This window comes from Lagopus muta, chromosome 15 (assembly GCF_023343835.1).
Source record: "Lagopus muta isolate bLagMut1 chromosome 15, bLagMut1 primary, whole genome shotgun sequence".
NCBI classification, from domain to species: Eukaryota; Metazoa; Chordata; class Aves; order Galliformes; family Phasianidae; genus Lagopus; species Lagopus muta.
Genome location: NC_064447.1, coordinates 1,540,621 through 1,558,428, shown reverse-complemented (window position 1 = coordinate 1,558,428; position 17,808 = coordinate 1,540,621). Strand labels below are relative to the sequence as shown.

Below are 17,808 nucleotides of genomic sequence, written 5' to 3'. Positions count from 1 at the left end.
AGTGACATGGAGAGAGGGGCAAAGGAACCCGAGGGTCTCCCCCCCCCCACTAGGGTAGTGTACTGTTCCACATTTCAAAATAGGAAAGGCAAGCTTTCAAGAAGCTCAGATCCCTCAAAAGAAGCACTGCACATGGCAGTGATCGAGCAGGGGCCATTTGTAGGTTTTCCTTTGCAGTGGGAGATAGGAAAGATAAAGCACCCAGGGAGGGAAGGCTCAGATGTGCTCATTCTTCCCTCATATCAGGGATGCTTTGTTTGCCAGAAGGGCAATTATTTGGGCTGCTGTCTCATTAGACAGATGAAGTGCAGATCAGGGCTTGCTGAGGCCCAGGCTTGGATGGGCTTTGCACACAGCCAGGCTGCACCACCTGGCTGTGGTCCTGGTGTCACCTCCTGCTTGGTTCCTCTCCTTGTGACAGCAGGTTCAGTGCAGGGGCTGAGGCCATCAGTCGTGGGTTTGGCACCGCTCGTCCCGAGGCTCCTTGTTCCCTTAGCTGCCTTCTTGCAGAAGCGCAGCTCATGTGCTGCCATTCTGGATGTTTCACCCCCTTCCAGGCAGCCTCCTGCCCACCCCTGGCATCCCAACATCTGCAGATTGGACTCACCAGCCCAGCACTGGGAGAGCCCTGCCGATGTGGTTGTCCCCACTCCCCCACCTGTCCCCACTCAGTGCCACGAGTGCTGCTGTCACCTCAAGGCACGGCTGTGTCCCTGTGCCTCACTGCATCCAGCAAAGCCTCTGCAGCAGCCCAGAGGGATCCCCAAAGGAACGTGGAGCCCTGATATGCAAAGGCTACACCGAAATTCGCACCCCAGACACTGAGGGTGTCAGCTAAGATTTCCCGACACAGAGAGAGCCCTTTCAGGTTGGCCTGCTCAGACACTGCAGCTTTAATGCCTGGGCACCCAGCGTGTTTCCACTCCCCTCGCACGCATCAATCAGGTCTCGGTGAGGCTCTGAAAGAGCCAGTTTGTTAAACAAACACACTTAGTGTAAAAAGTTTATTCCAGTTAATTAGGACTTCATTGCAATGGAAACAAATTACCCAGCTGTCATCTGCCAAGCCAAACAGTGCCAGGGCAAAGGGGGTCCCGGCCAGGCGGGAGACAAACAGCCATCTCAGGCAACCTTATTTATGTCCTTTTTATACATTTTGGTATTTATTTGGACATTCCAGAGCAGGAGAGCTGGGTTAACGCCGAGCTGCACGTCCCGGCGTTGCGCAGTGTTGGCTGGTAATGGCTGCAGGTTCTCTGCGCAGCGCGGTGCCGGTGTCCGTGGGCACAGCCCTGTGGCTCCGCAGCAGGCAGGGGGTGCTCAGCAGTGCCAGGTGCTGCTCCCGGCACTCGGAAGTGACAGATAAACCCATCGGATTAGCAGCGGGTGTCAGGAGCCCGGTGTCCCCTTCCTGCAGCGTTAGTCACCCGAGCCTGGCGGTGGGGCAGGGGGGGGTGAAAGTCATCGAGTTACCTCCCCCAGCTCGGTGCCTCGCTCCCATGGGATGCCCTTGCTCCATCCCTCTGGTCACGGCTGCGGGCTGCGTGGCGTGTAAAGGGTGTGCGTGGTGAGGGGGGTTGGGCTCATTGGGCTGCGGCGTGGTGGGTTGAGGCGACAGCATGGGGACATGCGAGGTGACAGCGGGATCCTGCCCTGGCACCAGGATGGGTGCCTGGGTTCCTGTGTGCACGCAATGGGTGAGCCTGCAGAGGGACTTGGACAGGTTCGAGAAGTGAGAGCATAACGAGGTTCAGCAAGGTCCAGTGCAGGGAGCTGTGCTTGGGTTGGGTAACCCCAGGTGTGTGTACTGTGTGTACTGTGCACTCACAGCCCCGAAGGCCGACTGCATCCTGGGCTGAAGCAACAGAGGGGGGCGGCGGGCAGCGAGGGGATTGTCCCCCTCTGCTCTGCCCTCGGAGCCCCCAGCTGCAGTGCTGCGTCCAGGCCTGGGGCCTGGCATAGCAAGGGGGGGAGCTGTTGCAGTGGGGCCAGGGCAGGTGATGAAGATGCTCGGAGCTTGGAGCAGCTCTGCTGTGCAGACAGGCTGAGGAGCCGGGGTGTGCAGCATGGAGAGAAGGCTGCAGGGAGACCTCATTGTGGGCTTCCAGTGCTTGAAGGAAGCTTATGAACAGGGAGGGGGCCAAATTTTCTAATACTGTCTGATAGTGATAGGACAAGGAGGAATGGCTTCAAACTAAAAGAAGAGTTGGATGTTAGGGGGAAATTATTTACCCAGAGGCGGTGAGGCGCTGGCACTGCTGCCCAGAGCTGTGGGTGCCCCATCCCTGGAGGTGCCCATGGACACGGATTGGTCCTGGGCAGCTGAGCTGGGAAGCACAGCCCACGGTAGGGCAGGAGCTGGGGGCTGTGAAGGCTCTTCCAACCCAACTATGTTGTGATTCTGTGTGGGAAAGACAGTGGCTGGCACTGTCAGGTCAGGTTAGGCTTTGACTCTGGAGCTGGGAAGGGAGCCTAGGAGGAATCAGGGAGTTTGGCATCTTGGTTCCAAGAATCAGCTGGTCCATCTTGAGAGACACCTGGAAACTACACGGATGAAATGACACAGAGACCTGTGCTCTTCACAGAAGTGTGCTGCTGGTCATTGCTGCCACGTGGGCAATGGGCTCTGTCTCTGCCACGTGTGCATGCACTGCTCGAGTCCTGCTGTCCCCTCCGGCACAGCCCTGATGCCCAGTGTGCAGGGTGCCACGTAGCCCCTCCACTGATTGGCAGTCCTCTATTCTTGGGGATCCTGATTTGCTTTTCCTCCATCGATTTCTTGTCAGTGCTTATTTTCAGCTCCTCCAGTGCCATATCCCTCGAGGGATTCTTCCTTTCCCTCTCTCTCCTGCAGGTTTCTGCACAGCAATGTCAATCCCATGGGCAGGAGCACTGGGCACCACACCACCTTGCATGGCCCCACCAGGGCACTGTGCAGGGCCACCACAGCCACCCCATGCTGTGGGGATGGTGGCCGTGGACACAGCCGCAGCGCATTGGGTGGCCGTGGGCACCGTCCCACTCAGCGCTGCCCTCCCTGAGGTTTCTCTCTTTCCAGCTGCGTGGAAACAAAACCGAATGTGACCCACAGCTCAGGGTCCCCCCGCAGCTCCACAGCCGAGTCAGATGGAAATTTTTAAGCATTTAAAAGCTGAGCATAGAGTAATTCAAAACAAGCCTCGAGTGTGTTTTGGACTCCATCGAGCTGTCGTCGTCGCCCGGCTTCGGCCGCTGTCTGTCCAGGACAAGGGCTCACTTTGAGCCTCCCCTTCTGCTGCTGAAGGGGGAATGTTTTCGTTCCTAATTTAGCGCATCCGTTCCGCCGGGGTCCGACCCGACTCCCGCAGAGCCGCGCGGCGCTGGGAGCTCCCGCAGCGCCTCTCCCTGTCACCGCTCACAAACCTGGCTGCCCTCACACTCAGCCTCCTTTCTCTGGTCCCAGGCTTGCGCTCGGCGGGGGATGTGTGAAGGCACAGTTTGTGCTCGGTTTTTTTCCAGCATTTTTTTTGTTGTTTTGCAGAGAAGGCCGAGTTTGCTTATTTTTGAACACCTAAAATAAAGGTTGACGCGGTGTGGGCTCACTGCTTGTCCAGGGCAGAGGCAGCACCAGGAGGTCCCACTCAGGTGTTGGCTCCCAGGCTGAGGTGCACTTCGTGAAGCATCGCTCTGCTGGGCCGCTCTCCCCCTGGCAGATACCCACATGCTTTGGGTTGGTCCCTCCAGCAGCTGCTCCCAGCTGAGAGCCCCTCACGAGGCCATGGCAACGCGGTCCCCCCGGGATGCTGAGCACCTGGGATCCAGCGCACCTTTCCTCTCTTCTCTCATCCGGTTTGCTGTAGGTCTGACTGCAGCAGTTCTAGGGTTGAAGTTGTCACTGAGGTCTTCTGATCTTTATGATGTTCATTAGCACAGTTCTGATCAAAGAACAGCACGTTCCCTCCCTGTCCTCGTTTTCCCCTTGGTTAATAACCCATTGCTGCTTCGGCTCATTTTGAAAAAGAGACAGTAGCTTTGGGAACGGCTCCGGATATAATAGATGGACGTCAGCAATTCCAACCTGGTCTTTAAAGCGGTGTTAATTCAAAGAGAGGCGCAGTTCAACAACTGTGTTTTAGACTGCAGAAGGCTCATTCTGTGTCCGGGGAGCACTGAGGCAGTCTGCCTCAATCCCTGGCGGTGTGGGTTGCTCTGAGCTGGGGCTGTGCTGGAGCATCCTATAGGGCTGTGCAGCGGTACCCTATAGGGCTTTAGCAGTTGAAAACACCGGGCTGGGGCTTGGGGTGCCCAGTAGTGGGGCTGTGCTCAGACCTTACACTGGGGCCAAGTCACCTCAAAGCAGGACGAGAGGCTGTGCCCATGGGGTGCTTTTGGTAACACCCGGGGTTTGGCTCCACGGGTGGTTGGGATGGCTGCGTGCCTTTGGCAGCCATGGGTAAGAAAGCACTGGATGCCTGTGAGATGCCCAAAATCTTGTTGACTCATCCTATCCATTCCTTGCTCAATTCTCAGCACCTCCAAGTCACCTTTTCTACTGTCTGTGGAAGCACAGCCAGCACAGACACACCTCAAGGTGCTGTTCCAGCATCCAAACCCAACACTGCCAACATGGGCTTTTTGCAAACCCTCCGGCAGCTCACGTCTGCAGCATTGCATGGATCTGCTGCTGGGACCCCGGGGGACTGCGTACTCCATGACAGCCCTGAGGAAGCTGCAGGACAGTGTGAGGGTGCTGTGTGTGGGGGGGGAGCTGCTTCCCATCATGTCCCACCTGTGTGTGTCACGTGCTGAGATGTGGTTTTGGCAGTGACCTGCAGTGTGTTCTGTGCCGGAGGATGGAGCGTGGCTCAAAGCATTTGTGGTGCTATTGCCAGCGCAAATAATGCAGCTCTTCTTGGTTCTTCAGGGCACCAGATTTTCTTTACGGCAGAACCCTCCTGTGGTTTGTCTGTCATTGCTGGCTGTTTGCTTTCGGAGTGTCTGAAGCAGCCTGCTCAGGCTCCCTGCAGCAGCCCTGCCAGCAGCACCGTGTCACACATTGCGTGTCTGTGCTCTGCTGTGAGAGGTGGGCAGGTGCTGCCCCGTGTCCCCGTGGGTCCCCCCCACAGAGAGGTGTGGGCCAGGCAGTGTGGGCACGCTGCATTCCGATTCTTCACCCCTTGGGATGGGACTGCCTTGCACAAAGAGGCTTCTGTGTCCGAATGAAGTGCCTTTCAGCAGCCTGTCTGGCATGGCTGTTCTTCGTGGGGTCTGAAGAAATGGGCCTGATGGGGATTTAAGGGATTTAAGGATGGTGGGCACAGTGTGATGCGCACAGCTGGTGGCCCACGAGCTCAGTTCCAATGGACGTTGAGTTCGTGATGCCAGTCTGCGCAGCCCTGGGCAGGACGAGCTAATAGGGAAACTGAGGCACCAAGCTGTTGGCTCGCAAGGGCCTGACTTACTCAGCCTGGACTGCACCCTTAGCTTCTGCAGGAGCCAGGGAAAGCCACTGTGCTGTGTCCTCAGGGTCCCACAGCTCCCATGGCCCTGCAGTGCCCTCAGGAACCAGCTTTCAGCTCTCGTAGTGCTTGCCTGGAGCTGTGCTGTTGGTTCCTTTGGCCCTGGGTCCCTCCCCGCCGCCGCAGAGCTGCTCTGCTTGGCTGCAGAAATGCGCTCAGCATCCCAGAAATGCGGCTTTCATCCGGGAGCCAATAGTCACACAGCCTCCGTCCAGAAACTATCATTATCGGCCGCTTTCTTGTTCTTGGTTTCTTTGAACTACAGCTCCCAGGATGCCTGAAGATATGCAGACATCCGAAGACAGTGGTTTCCCATAAACTTTTGGGGTTTCATGCTTTGTAGGCAGGAATGTTTTTATTGCATCGCAAAGCTCTTCAAGTCCCTCAAACCTCCGCGGCGGTTCCATGCTGTGGGGAGGAGCGGGGGCTGCCCGGGGCTTTTCTCCAGTGCCTTTTTCCTCTTGGTCCCTTCTCCAAGGGGAACCTTTGCACGTCCCTGGGAGCAACGAGCGAGGCACAGTGCTGTGGGGGATGTACCAGCAGCAGGGAGCCTGGCAGGTTGCGTTTCCAATAGTGACACACTCACGAGAGCTACTAAAAAACTGGAGAGGGAAATCTTCCTTTAGCTCGGAGATGCTGTAACTGTGACCGAGTGGATCTGGTGCTTGCTGCATTCCGACAGTGTCTCTGTGGATCTGCCCACAGACCAGGCTGTGTGTGAGCCCCACGGCTCCGCAGCCTCCTGCTACCCAACCTGGGGCTGGGCACTGTGGTGTGGGGCTGGGCTGGCTTGGGTGACTCCTTACCTTCTGTGTCTGGGTGGGTGCTGAGGGGAGGGCACAGCCCAGGCCACGCTGTGCCTCTTGCCTTGCCCCACAGCACCCCGCACACGTGCTGTGTGAACACAGCATTCCCCACGTGTATTGCATGCCTGTGTGCACCGGCGTGTCCGTTTTCACCGCTGTGCCATGTGCACCAACACGTCCACGTGCACGCGTGGCTGCTGGCACCTGCCTGCCCTCTGGGAGCTGCCCGATGGCGTCAGCCGGTGTGGTCCTCTGCAGGTTGATGCCCGTCCAAAAAGGAAAACCATGGAGGCTCTGCGGCCGGCTCGTGTTAACCACATCACTCCTCTCCTGCACTTGGAAAACCCGGCCGGCTGGGCAGCCCAGAATAACAAGTCTTTCCATTCCTGCGCGCAGCGTTGGACGCGGGGCCATCGAAAACAAGGGTTGGCTCCGGTGCGAGTGCCGCCGTCAGACTAAACAACAGCAGGTCCATGGGCTGCCCGTGCCCCACAGCGGGCTGCTGGGCAGAGAGGGGCCAGGCAGGGCTGGCAGCAGCGTGGGGCTGACACTGAGCATCCACATCTCGCGGGGCTTCTCTGCTCCCCGGTGTGGGGGATGTGCAGGGGAGCCCCTCAGCCCGAGGTGCCTTTGACTGCTGCCACAGAGGTTCTGTGGGGAGGGAATGCTGAGCCCTGGGGAACTCATCCTTGTTCTGAGCAGATTGATGGGAGGAAAGGGAGTTATCAGGGTTTGCTTTGCAATTCATTCTCGATTTTCCCAGGCTCTCGGCTAGTTATGTTAGTTATCCTGTTAGTTATGATAAAAGCTTGAATTGCTACAGGGAACATTCTGAAGAGCGAGTGCTGGAGCTGTGTGTGCCAGCCTCCAGCAGGAAGGGATGCACGCACATGGCTCCGTGTGGCATGAGGACACTTGAGGCTCTTTCAGCCACTGTGGGACAGCCCAGGTCCTGTCCTGCTGCCTTACACAGCCCAGCATTTCTTCACAGAGAGGGAGATGGCAGAATCCTTAAAAACAAGCCAAATGGTAAGGATTTGACCCGAGGAAAGCAGTTTCTACCTGTCTTATGTTCCCTGCAGTTGACTGGAGCTTCGTTTTGATGTGGCCGATTTTGAGGGTGAAGCACTCTGATGCACTCCCATGAGATGGTGCTGCCAGCAGTCTGTTACACGGCAGGATCAGATCTCTGCTCCCATTTTCTTTTAGCTGCTTCACATCACAAAGAAGGGTCTCAGTGGGACTGGGAGGCCCCAGCCCAAGCCAACAGTCTGTAAGGAAGACCCAGGTGATGCAAGGCCAGCTGAAGACAGCCCTGCCTCACCAACACGTTGGGCTTGGGTCTCTCTGTACTTAGCATCCCCTACATGCCCATCTCTGCTGCTCTGCAGGCAGGCAGCTGCTGCTCCGAGGGCAGAGCTGCTGTTGCCGGGGAATACAAATGAACAAAATCACTGCTTTGGCAAAGGATTCGTAGGGGAACGACATGCAAATTTACCTTCCATTCCGAGTGTGGATGGGCATTAAAATACAGTGTTTGAAAGCCAAAACAAAGGAACATTTTAATTTAGGACTCATGAGGCGGTCCCTTCTGCTTGGATTTGCATCAAATCCTTTGCAGCAAAAGCTGTAAGTTTAACAAAACTCAAAGAAAACGAGAAGTTCTAAAAATGCCATCCAGTCCCAAGGGTTGGCACTTCTTTTGTGCAGCAACCGGCTGGGTGCTGGATCCCATAGAGGCCAACAGGTGTTGTGAAAGGCAAAGGATGGGCGTTGGGTTTCTTGTCTTTAACGTGGCTCCAGCAGAGTCAGCCTGGGGGACAGCTGGGTCAGGGGACCTTGGGGTGCACCCAAAGGACCATAACACCAGGTGGGGAGTGAGCAGGCAATGGGGGGCTGCACTGTGGGATGTGTCAAGCCGCTTCCCAGCCTTTGCTATCAACACCTCGCATCTCAAACCCGCGCTCGGAAGCAGCTGCTCTGCTCATCTGACCACACACAGAAGGTATCTCCGTCCTTCTCCCCACGCTTCCCTTCTCCTCTCACCCTTGGGGCCGCCCGCCCTCCTGGTGTTGTGGGTCAGAAATAGACAGCATCCCCCAACTCGCTACTTGTCATACATCCCAATAATGCCAGCTATAATTAGGTGCAAGTATCAAAGCTGTGCTGCTGGAGGAACTTTTTGCAGCCCCATTATCATCCATTAAACAGAGGATCTCACACGGGGCCTCATCCATCCGTGGTCCGGCTGCCCCTCCCCATGTGCCTGGGGGTGAGCTGCCCACAGGCGGCCCCGGGGCTGCGGTGCCATCAGGCCTCATACTAATCGCATTAATCACACTAATCATGTTAATCATGGCTGAATCAGCACCACCACGGGAGCATGGGGGGACCAGGGGGGCTGGAAGGAGCTATGGAGCAGTGAGCATCTATCCCTGAGGCTCTGAGCATCCCACCCAGCTGCCCGCCTGCAGCATGTGTGTGCAGCACTGGGGGCTCAGGAGGTCCCGTGGGCATTTGTCACCTGTGAGGCCACCACCATTGGGGACTGCTGACCAAAGCCATTCCCTGAGCCACCAGAACAGCCCAGCAGTGTGAGGGGCTCTTGGGTCACCTGCCCTAAATTACACGTGGGGTTTGGTGAGAGCTGGGGCCGCTCTCAGCGCCGTTGCCCCTTCTGCTGCTGATAGAAGAGGGTGGCAAAGCAGGGCAGGCAGGGAACAGGGCCTCTGGGGGCATGAGCGGGCTCAGGGCACGTCGTGGCATTGGAGTGTGTGTGGTTAGCCCTGGGCCCCCTCCCCATGCCCAGTCCCCATGCCCAGCCGCGCAGGCTCCCTGTTATGTAAAGCACCGACAGGCGCGACCAGGAGATTCTTCAGTGTCGGAATCTGAGTCACATGGGGCTGTTTTATTTCCCCCTCTGCTAATCTCGTTTCTATAGAAACAAGATTGAGAAAAAAAAAAAAAAAAAAAAAAAAGAAAAAGAAAAAGAAAGAAAGAAAGAACGAAAGAGAACGAAAGAAAGGGAAAAAAAGAAAGAAAGAAAGAAAGAGAGAAAAGAAAAAAAAAAAAAAAGAGCGGAGCGCAGAGCCAGCAGGATCCTGAGGTGATGGGTGAGGGAGGCGGAGGTGGCAGCTGGGAGCGGGGCAGCGGGGCTGCGCTCCCGGCCGGGATGGGAGCGTGCGTGCGGCTGTGTGCGGAGAGGGGATGGGGATGGGGATGGGGATGGGGATGGGGATGGGGATGGGGATGGAGATGGGGATGCTGCCGGGGAGCTGTGCGCGGCTGAGCGCTGCTGGCTGCTGGCAGAGCGCGAGGGGAAGGCGGAGGAGCGGTGCAGGTGAGTGCGCATCCCGCGGGCATCGCATCCCTCCCGGCGCGGCACCGTGCGCGGCCCACCGCTCCTATCCGTGGCTGCTGCTCTGGGGACGCGCCCCGTCGTGCCCAGGGAGTGCGGGGCTGACGGCGGGATGGGGTCTGTTTGTTCGGTGCTCGTGTTTGACGCTCGCCGGGGGCTGCGTGTGTGCAGCCGTGGGTCCGTGCGTGCTGCCTCTTTGAAAACTTCTGCCTGCTCGGGAGGTGGTTCTTTTTTCTCCTTTTTTATTCTGACTGCACCTGTGCAAATAAAGCGCTTCCAGGAGCCCAGCTGCTCTGCTGAGAGGGATGCGGGAGCTGTGCCGGCTCCTGCCCTCTGTCCCTTCCCCAGCACGGGAGATGAGCCCAGCTCGGATGCTGGTTGTGCAGGGACCGTTCCAGGGGGAGGCACTGCGAAAAGCGCTGCGGAGTGCCTGCAGCCACCTCGTGCCCCACCCTGGCGCCTGCATCGCCCGTGCCTGCTCCGGGGGATGCTGGCTGCCTTGCAGGAGCGGGGTCAGTTGGTCGCCACGTCCAAGCACGTGCTGTGTCTCGGACCAGCGAGTGCAACAGGTGGGAGCTGCTCCTGCCACGGCTAAGATGTCTCCCTCGCTGCTGCATGGCTGCTCCGAGCCCTCATGCAAGGTGCTGGTGAGGGGCTGGGCTGTGGGCAGGGGGTGCTGCTGGTGCCACCTGCGTTGCCTGCTCCTAGTGGGTTCAGGTGCTCTGAGTGCTTTGTTGCCTTTCTGCAAAGGCCCTGCAGGCTGGGGACAGAGCAGGCACAGAAGCTGCTGCAGAGAGGTGTTGACCGTGCATGGCCCTCACATGCACCAAGCTGTGATTTCATGGGGAGGGAGGTAGCTGCATTTCCCCCCCACCCTCTCCTCCCCCCACATCCCGTTGCCTTCACTGCCAGCCTGCTCCACTGCAATATTCTAAGGGAAGGGATGAGCCACAGCTCGGTTGTGCTGCTGCAGGAATCTCCAGGGCTGATAATTATTTCTGGGAAAAAGATGCTGTGTTCGGACTTAAACGCTGACATGGGACTCTGAACATGTGTAATCTGGCTGACAGATGGCAAGTCAGAGAGGTGTGATTTATGATACAGCACAGTAGCTGAACAACCTCCTCTGGTTGTCAGGAGATGGCTCTCCCCATCGCTGCGGTTGATGTTTCAATTGATGGCTCTCCCTGCACGTCCCTGGCTGGTGGCAGGTTTGGCAGGAGCTGGGGCCAGGATGGTACTGGTGCTGCTGGCAGGAGACACACACACCTTGCTGGCCGGTGCAGCCTTTAGGGGATGGGGCTGACAGCCAACGGTGAGCTGTCCTCACTGCGTGGCCTCTGTGCCTCGGTTTCCCTGTCATTATTGTAATATGAATTAAGGGACAAGGGGCAGCTGTTTTTGGAAAGCACCTGGGGAGTGGATGTGTGTGACAGCAGCATCCCTGCTGTGCCAGTATCCTCCCAGAGCTGGGCACGGACCCAGCAGCATCCCAGAACCAGAGCTCAGGGGGCTGAGGGTGCACCCAGCATGGAGCCTGGGGGCGAGGGGAGAGGGCAGAGGGCATGGTGTGGGTTTGGGCACGGCGTGCGTGCAGCCGGGGCAGAGCAGGTATGATTCATTCTCTCTTCTGCAGCACCGTTTATGTAAAGCAGTGCTGTATAAATAGCCAGATGATACTGTAATGTGCTCCTGGATTTCTAAATAGAAAAGGAAATGAAGTCTCTGTTGGAGCTCTGTTGGGTCTGGTGGCCTCAGCACTCATGGTCACCCAGCTCCAGCACAGCCCCTTTCGCCCCCCCATGGGCACCGTGCCCCCAGTGCCAGCAGCATCTCTGCATGCCCACATCTTGCTTCCTGCAGTGCCCCTGGTCTCCTGCTCCCAGGCTGCCCCGTGCCTCTGCACAGAGCCCTGTGGGCACCTCTCCCTGTTCTCCCTATGCCCTCCCCCACCTCTCGGCTGCACTGAGTCTGGGAGAGGATGCAGGCCGAAGTACCGACTGCTCATGGCCAATGGGAGTGCATTCCAGGCAGGTCCCACAGCCCCCAGACCCCTCAAGAGCAGTGATGGGCACAGAGCATTGCTCCTCCCAGCCGTGACACGGCCCCAGAGAGGCTGCATCTGCAGCAGCTCTGCTCCCAGTGCTCCCATGGGCTCTCCTCACCCCGTGCTTCCCTGCAGCGCTCTGAGGGGGAACGCTGGGGTTTGCATTTCTGCTTGGTTTCTTTAAAGGCAAACCTCATCCTTTACATCAAAGTAGTGTTTCTTCCCAAGAATGTGAGGAATGACCCTGGAAGGGCTGACCAGCTCTTTCCCGGCGGTGATGGCGGAGACGAGCGCCTGCTCCAGAAAGCTGTCTCCACCCCGTCCCAAGCAACAGCAATTCATAAGCTGAAAAATAAATCAATAACCAGAGTTAATGAATTGAAGATGTCTGTGTTTAAAATGTATCAGGAAAAAAACTGTTAGCTGCTCGTGGTTTATTTAATTATCGTAAGGAAAGAGCGAGAGCTCTTATTTCTGAGAAGTCCCTTCCCTTTATGTTATTGTGTTTTAAGAGGCATTTGGTCGGCGAGACAGCTCAGCACCCCAGAGAACAGCAGCGTCGGCCCTGGCAGAGTGTGGCAGCGCCGGTGCCGGGCAGGGGCTCAGCTTTGTGCCACTGCTGCAGCCCTGTGGGGCTGACGCTGGAGCCAAAGCACCGCTCAGCCTCTGCTGCTGTGCTGCGGTGCTGCTGTGCTGCCCGCTTTGGAGCCCCCTGCCCCTTGCAGCCCCCAGCACAAGGTACCTTCAGTGACATTAACTCCTTTCCTCTCCCCTTCCCCAGGTCGGAAAGCAGCCTCGCTAGGTTTGCCCACCGCTTGTCGGTGAAGCAGAAGCAGGAGAAGAGAAGGAAAGCTGAGTATGGCTCGGCCGAGCTGTCTGCCTTCCGGCCCAGGTCTCTGAGCATTGAATGGTAAGAGCTGCAAGAAGGGGCTGGGGGCAAGCAGCCTCCCAGCCCCCTCCTGCCCCCCTGTCCCCACTCTGTCCGTGCATTGCCCCATGGGGGAACACCCTTCAAACCATCACCCCATTGCAGGAGTGACGGGCAGCCCCAGATGGGCTCCTGCTGTGTGGGGTGAAAGGAGAGCAGCGAGACGGGCATCCGTCGGGGCTGGGCAGCTGTGAGCCCGCTGTGTTGGGTCCCAGCCCCGGGGCTGTGGGGCTGCCCCTTCCCCACGCTCAGCCCAGCTCCACCCCAGCTTGCTGAGCTCTCATTCAGCAGCCTTGGAAGCAGATCACAGCCGGCCCTCCCTGTGCTGGAGGTGACCTGCTAAGGATATTTTAGAGAACTGGAAATTGCATTGCTCTCTGCTTCCTTAGATGGAGAAAGGAGGGTAAAGCTTAAAAAAAAAAAAAAAAAAAAGTGAAAAGAAGAAGAAAGAGAAAAAGAAATGCTCAGAAATTTTAAGAATGTCAAGTTTGGTTTTTGCTTTCCCTGCTTTCTTTGGAGAACTGTCTGGCATTCGTTGTATGTTCTCACACTTCTGTGTGAGGCGGTGGGTCCTTCTCCAGGCTGCCCCATCTGTGAGGTTGTTGGGCACTGAAGCTGTGCAGGTACCAAGGAGGCCAGGCACAGAATGCCAGCTCTGTGGGATCAGATCATTTTCCTCTCTGTTATACAACCTTCTTTTTTGCTGAACCGATGTCATCAGAAAGCTGTACCTCAATTGCTCTCAATCTTCCCAACACGAGAATTTGTAACATGGCAAACAGGAAAACAAGCAAAGTGCTCCTTAAAACCCATCGGCTTGTAGTTCTCCTCTTTTCTCATCATGCATACATGAGAGAAGTCAGCATTTCTCTTCTCCCTCTAATGCCTCTGTCAGCCCCGGGGGCTGCAAGATGGGAGCCCATTGCTCTGCAGCAGTTTGCACAGCTGTGGCACCACGACAGCAGGAAAAGGTGCTGCTCTGAGGGACGGTAGGGCAGCCTGCACACGGCTCTGGGGGAGGACAGGCTGGCTTTCAGCTCAGCTTGCTCTGTTGTGGTGCTGCACTGAGTGAGCAGGGTCTGATCCCGAGCTCAGCAGTGACCGAGCAGAGCCCTGTTAGTTCTGCTTATTACTGGGAGTGGAGGGAGAGGTGGCAGGGAAAAAGTGAAGTCTTGAGAAAACACTTCTTTCATTCATAGGTTGTTTACCCAAATAAATACTTCATTATTAGGATATATTTTTTTTTAGGGTATTTTTTTAAAGGCAGCACCACAAAGTGCCCACTGTTGAGGCCCTGCAGCACACTGGGCAGTGCAGCATGAGCTGGGCAGGGGGCCTGGAGTGCTTATGGCCACAGCCCCGGGGGGTTCTGCTGCTCCATGATACCCATCTAATTCTGAACCCTCAATGAGATGAAGGCTGAGAAACAAAAGCATTTGCAGTTCAACACCTTCTGCTGTCTGAGTTCCAAATCAGAACCCTGATGGCCCCCACAGGGACATCCTGGTGTGTGCAGAGCCCCTCTGGGAAATGTGAGCATCCGTCTCTCCCTTGGGGTGAGCTGAGGTGAGTGGGATCCTCTTCTCCCTGTGTGCCACCTCAGGACTGATCCTCTCTCCCCTTACATGAGCTTGAAGCAGATAGGAGGGCTGCACCCCTGCTCTCCTCCTGGCTCTGTGCAGGGCCTGGGGTGCTCTGTGCCCTGTGTCACTCCTGTGCCATGCAGCAGTGTGCACTCCTGGCATCAGGTTGTGCTGCTCTTCTGCCACTGATTTGTGCCTTCCTGGCATCAGGCTGTGCTCTCCTTTCCCTACCCACCTCTCATTCCAGTTTTCCTTCTTCTACTTGCCCTCTGCTCTCTCATTTTCCCCTGCTTTCCTCCTGTTTCAGGGTTAGGGGCTCAGGGCTGCTCAGCACTCTCTGGTTCCATGTGAGCTGCCCACATTTTCAGCTCCTCTGTGTCTGTGGTCAGAGCAGTGCACTCCCATGACAACTGAGGGAAAGCACGGTGCATTCCTCCTGTCCCCATCCCCTATCCCCTCTCCTTGGCTGCCCATCGCAAGCAGTGCTGGCAGAAGCCCTGCTGGCCAGGAGCACGGGGGTAGAACGTCTCCTAATGCAATAAAATTCCCCCTTTTTGGGGGATGGAGACTCTCCCCATACTGCTGCTGGTATGGGGGCACAGTAGCCATGCGTGGGAGGTGCCTCACTTCCAACTCGCAGTGCCCTGCAGGTGCTGTGCTGCTTTGGGTCTGGTGGACCATGTCTGTGGATGGTTTGCAAGGCTCTTTCCTTGGTGACTGTGTTTTTGCTGAGGGAGTTAGCAGTGACTTTTTGGGAGCCAGGGAGCAGCAGCACCATGGAGGGCTCTGTGCTCCTCTGGGTTGCGTGGCCATACCTGAGCGATCCTACACCTTACATTACATGCCCAATAGGAGATCCACTTCTCCCAAGCCCAGTGCCTCTTGGTCTGGTTAAGGAGCAACCAGAGGGAGCATCAGGCCCTGATGCACCCAGTGAAAGCATTGCTGGGTTCTGTAGGGTCATGGGATGCTGGGAGCTCAGGGATGCTCTTGGCAGGCAGGGAGATATGGGTCCCACTGGTGCCATGAGGCACATTGCCATGCTGGAGTTACTTGCACCCATAGTGGATCCTGACTCCCAGCTCAGTGCTGCTCCTGGCCGGGCAGCACAGCAGTGGGACGAAGGAGCGGTGTTTTGTCTCTGCTGAGAGAGCTTTGAGCCATCACTCAGGAACAATGGCCAAGCTATGGGGTCATTTGTTCTGGTATTTCAGCAGCTCCTCATGATTTATGGGATGTTTTGTTCTGCTGCTTGTCTTAGCTTCCCCCTCTCCACCCTCCCCGTCTCTCTCCCTTCTCCATTTCAGCTCCTCCTCCCCCCCGTTCCCAATTCCCCTAATAGCTGTGGAGCCTCTCTGCCGTATGAAGTAATGGTATCTGGGACTTATTGAATTAGCTGTGTGGAACCGGACTTCAGCACAGCGCTCCGCTCATGATGGCACGACCTCACAGCCCCATCCCCACACCTGGGGGTGGCAGCAGGGTGCCCCCAGGATATGGCCAGCAGGGCCAGAACTCACCGATGGCTGGGGGACTCGCTGGTGGGGACAAGTGCACCCTCAAAGTCTGAGATCCACAGAATAATGCGGGTTGGAAGGGACCTTAAAGTCAGTGTCATTGTGATCTCTGCCTGTATCTCCCTGAATGCTCAGGTTGCCCTTAGGAAACCATTCGGAAGGAAGCATCACCAGCAGGGAGCCACAGAGGGAGCAGCTGGTCCCGGGGTCTGTGAGGGCAGGAGAAGGCAGCTGGCACTTGTTTCTCATGTGGCTTCAGTGGGAAAGAGGCAGCCCTCTAGGAAAGGGACAGAGAAAAATGGTCAGAGAAGATCAACGTGCATGTTTGGAGCCCTTGGGCCGGACCCTGCCTTGCTGAGAGCACAGGGAGCAGATGTCATTTATTGAAAAGAATAATTTGAACCGTGGCACCAGCGTGTGGTTCTGGGCACTTCCTTCTGCTGGTGGTTGGTGCATCTGAGCCTGATCAGTTCATTTCTCAGTTGCAGCATATCCATTATCCTCAGTGCACATTGACTCCAGGCCATTTGCCTTCTCATTTCTTTCTCATCCCCCGTGGCCTGGCTCTTTACAGCAGGATGAATGCCTCAGGTCCCTGGATGCCAGGAGCGTAGAAGGTGCTCTCCATCGTGCAGTATCTTCAGTGCTCCTTCTCCATGGATGCACCCATGCCTGGAAGGTGCCTGCTGCTGGGTTTGTATAGCAGCACCCAATGCCCATGGCTGTGCTGGAGGAAGGTGCAGAGATACCACAGTCCTTGGTATGAAGAAAAACCTGGTGGATGTCTGGATCTTACTGTGAGCCAAGCCCTTCCCATGTGCTTTGCAGTATCCTCTGCACTAGGTGCTGGCTAGTGTCTGTGTACTGCACTTTGAGAGGGGTCTCAGCTCTCCCAGCCCTCAGCCTGCACACAAGATAGATCTCAATGCAATTCTGCAGTGGGAATATCAAGAGAAGTCCTGACTTCCCTACAACAGGGCTCTGGAGCTCTGAGCATGACTTCCCCAGCACTCTGTGGGGCAGGCAGAAGGGACCAGGCTGATGTCTGGGGCAGACAGGGTCCCACATCACTGCTGCTCTGCTGGGGACATTGAGGTGTGGGAGCAGCACTCCTCACCTGCACCACCTCCCCAGCCCCATCTCCCAGCTCCTTCAGGGCAGTGTGTGCCTGTAGTCCTCCCTCATCCTACAAACAACAGCAGTCCGCGTTGCGTGGTTTTCTCTGCTCTTTGATAGTTTCCTCCTGGCTGAAGCACTGCTGCCCGCCAGGGTTCCAGGAACCTTCTGTTTGCCTTCCTGGACAGCATGTCCAGGCGCCAGCTCAGTGCTGGACCTCCTGGCTTGGCTGCTGTGAGATGGCTGAGCGGTGCCCCGGGTGTGCTGGGATCTCCCTCACCTCTTCCCCACGCTCTCCCCTGGCTGCATGCTCACTCTCCTGCACTGTTTTGCTTCTCATGCACTCCCTTTACCCAACTTTCTTCCACCACTTCGGGGAGCCAATCCTGCCCACTTTGGGGAACCCATCCTGCTGAGCATTGTGCCTGGGGGATGTCAGGAAGAAGCAGTTTCATTCCCATCTGCTGCTCACTTCCAAGTTCCCTTGTCTTCCTTTTTGGCATCTCCGTTCTCCCCAGCACAGAAGTACGTGTCCATCTCCCCTGGTGTGCCCTGCGGTTGCTCACTGGGGCCTTTCCTTTCTCATCCCTGACCTAGTGGCTGGCAGGGATTGGAACTGGGTGATCTTGAAGTCCCTTCCAACCTGAGCTGTTCTATGATCCTATGATCCCACTTTTGTCTGTTCCTTTATTCCCGGTGTCAGTGGGGAGGGTCAGGCAGGGATGAAGGTCTTTGGCCACAAAAAGCTGCTTGGCAGTGTGGAGGAGGTTTTGCCATATGGGCAGCGCAGAGTAGTGCAGATCTGATAGAAGCTGCAGTTTCGTTCAGAAATGACCCAGATGAGAAAATCCCAACACAAACTGACTCATAGGGGTTTCTGAACTTCACCCATCACCAAGGAGTGAGGCCCAGGCTGGAGCTCGGGGCTGAATTGCTGAATTGCTGGGGTGTCAGG

General features: G+C 56.6%; 1 protein-coding gene across 13 annotated transcripts in view; it reads left to right on the top strand.

Annotated features, from left to right (window-relative positions):
• Positions 1-17,808, top strand: part of LOC125700636 (ankyrin repeat and fibronectin type-III domain-containing protein 1-like) — a 132,766-nt gene that overhangs the window by 95,859 nt on the left and 19,099 nt on the right. For 9 of the 13 annotated variants that reach the window (XM_048961593.1, XM_048961598.1, XM_048961599.1 and 6 more), the window contains one exon: positions 12,491-12,619. The exons of 2 other annotated variants lie outside the window; for them this stretch is intronic. In XM_048961593.1, coding sequence (XP_048817550.1) covers positions 12,491-12,619 — 129 coding nt within the window. Of the gene's footprint in view, positions 1-9,536; positions 9,645-12,490; positions 12,620-17,808 lie in introns of those variants that run through there. 2 more of the 13 variants (XM_048961602.1, XM_048961604.1) reach the window with 2 other exon arrangements.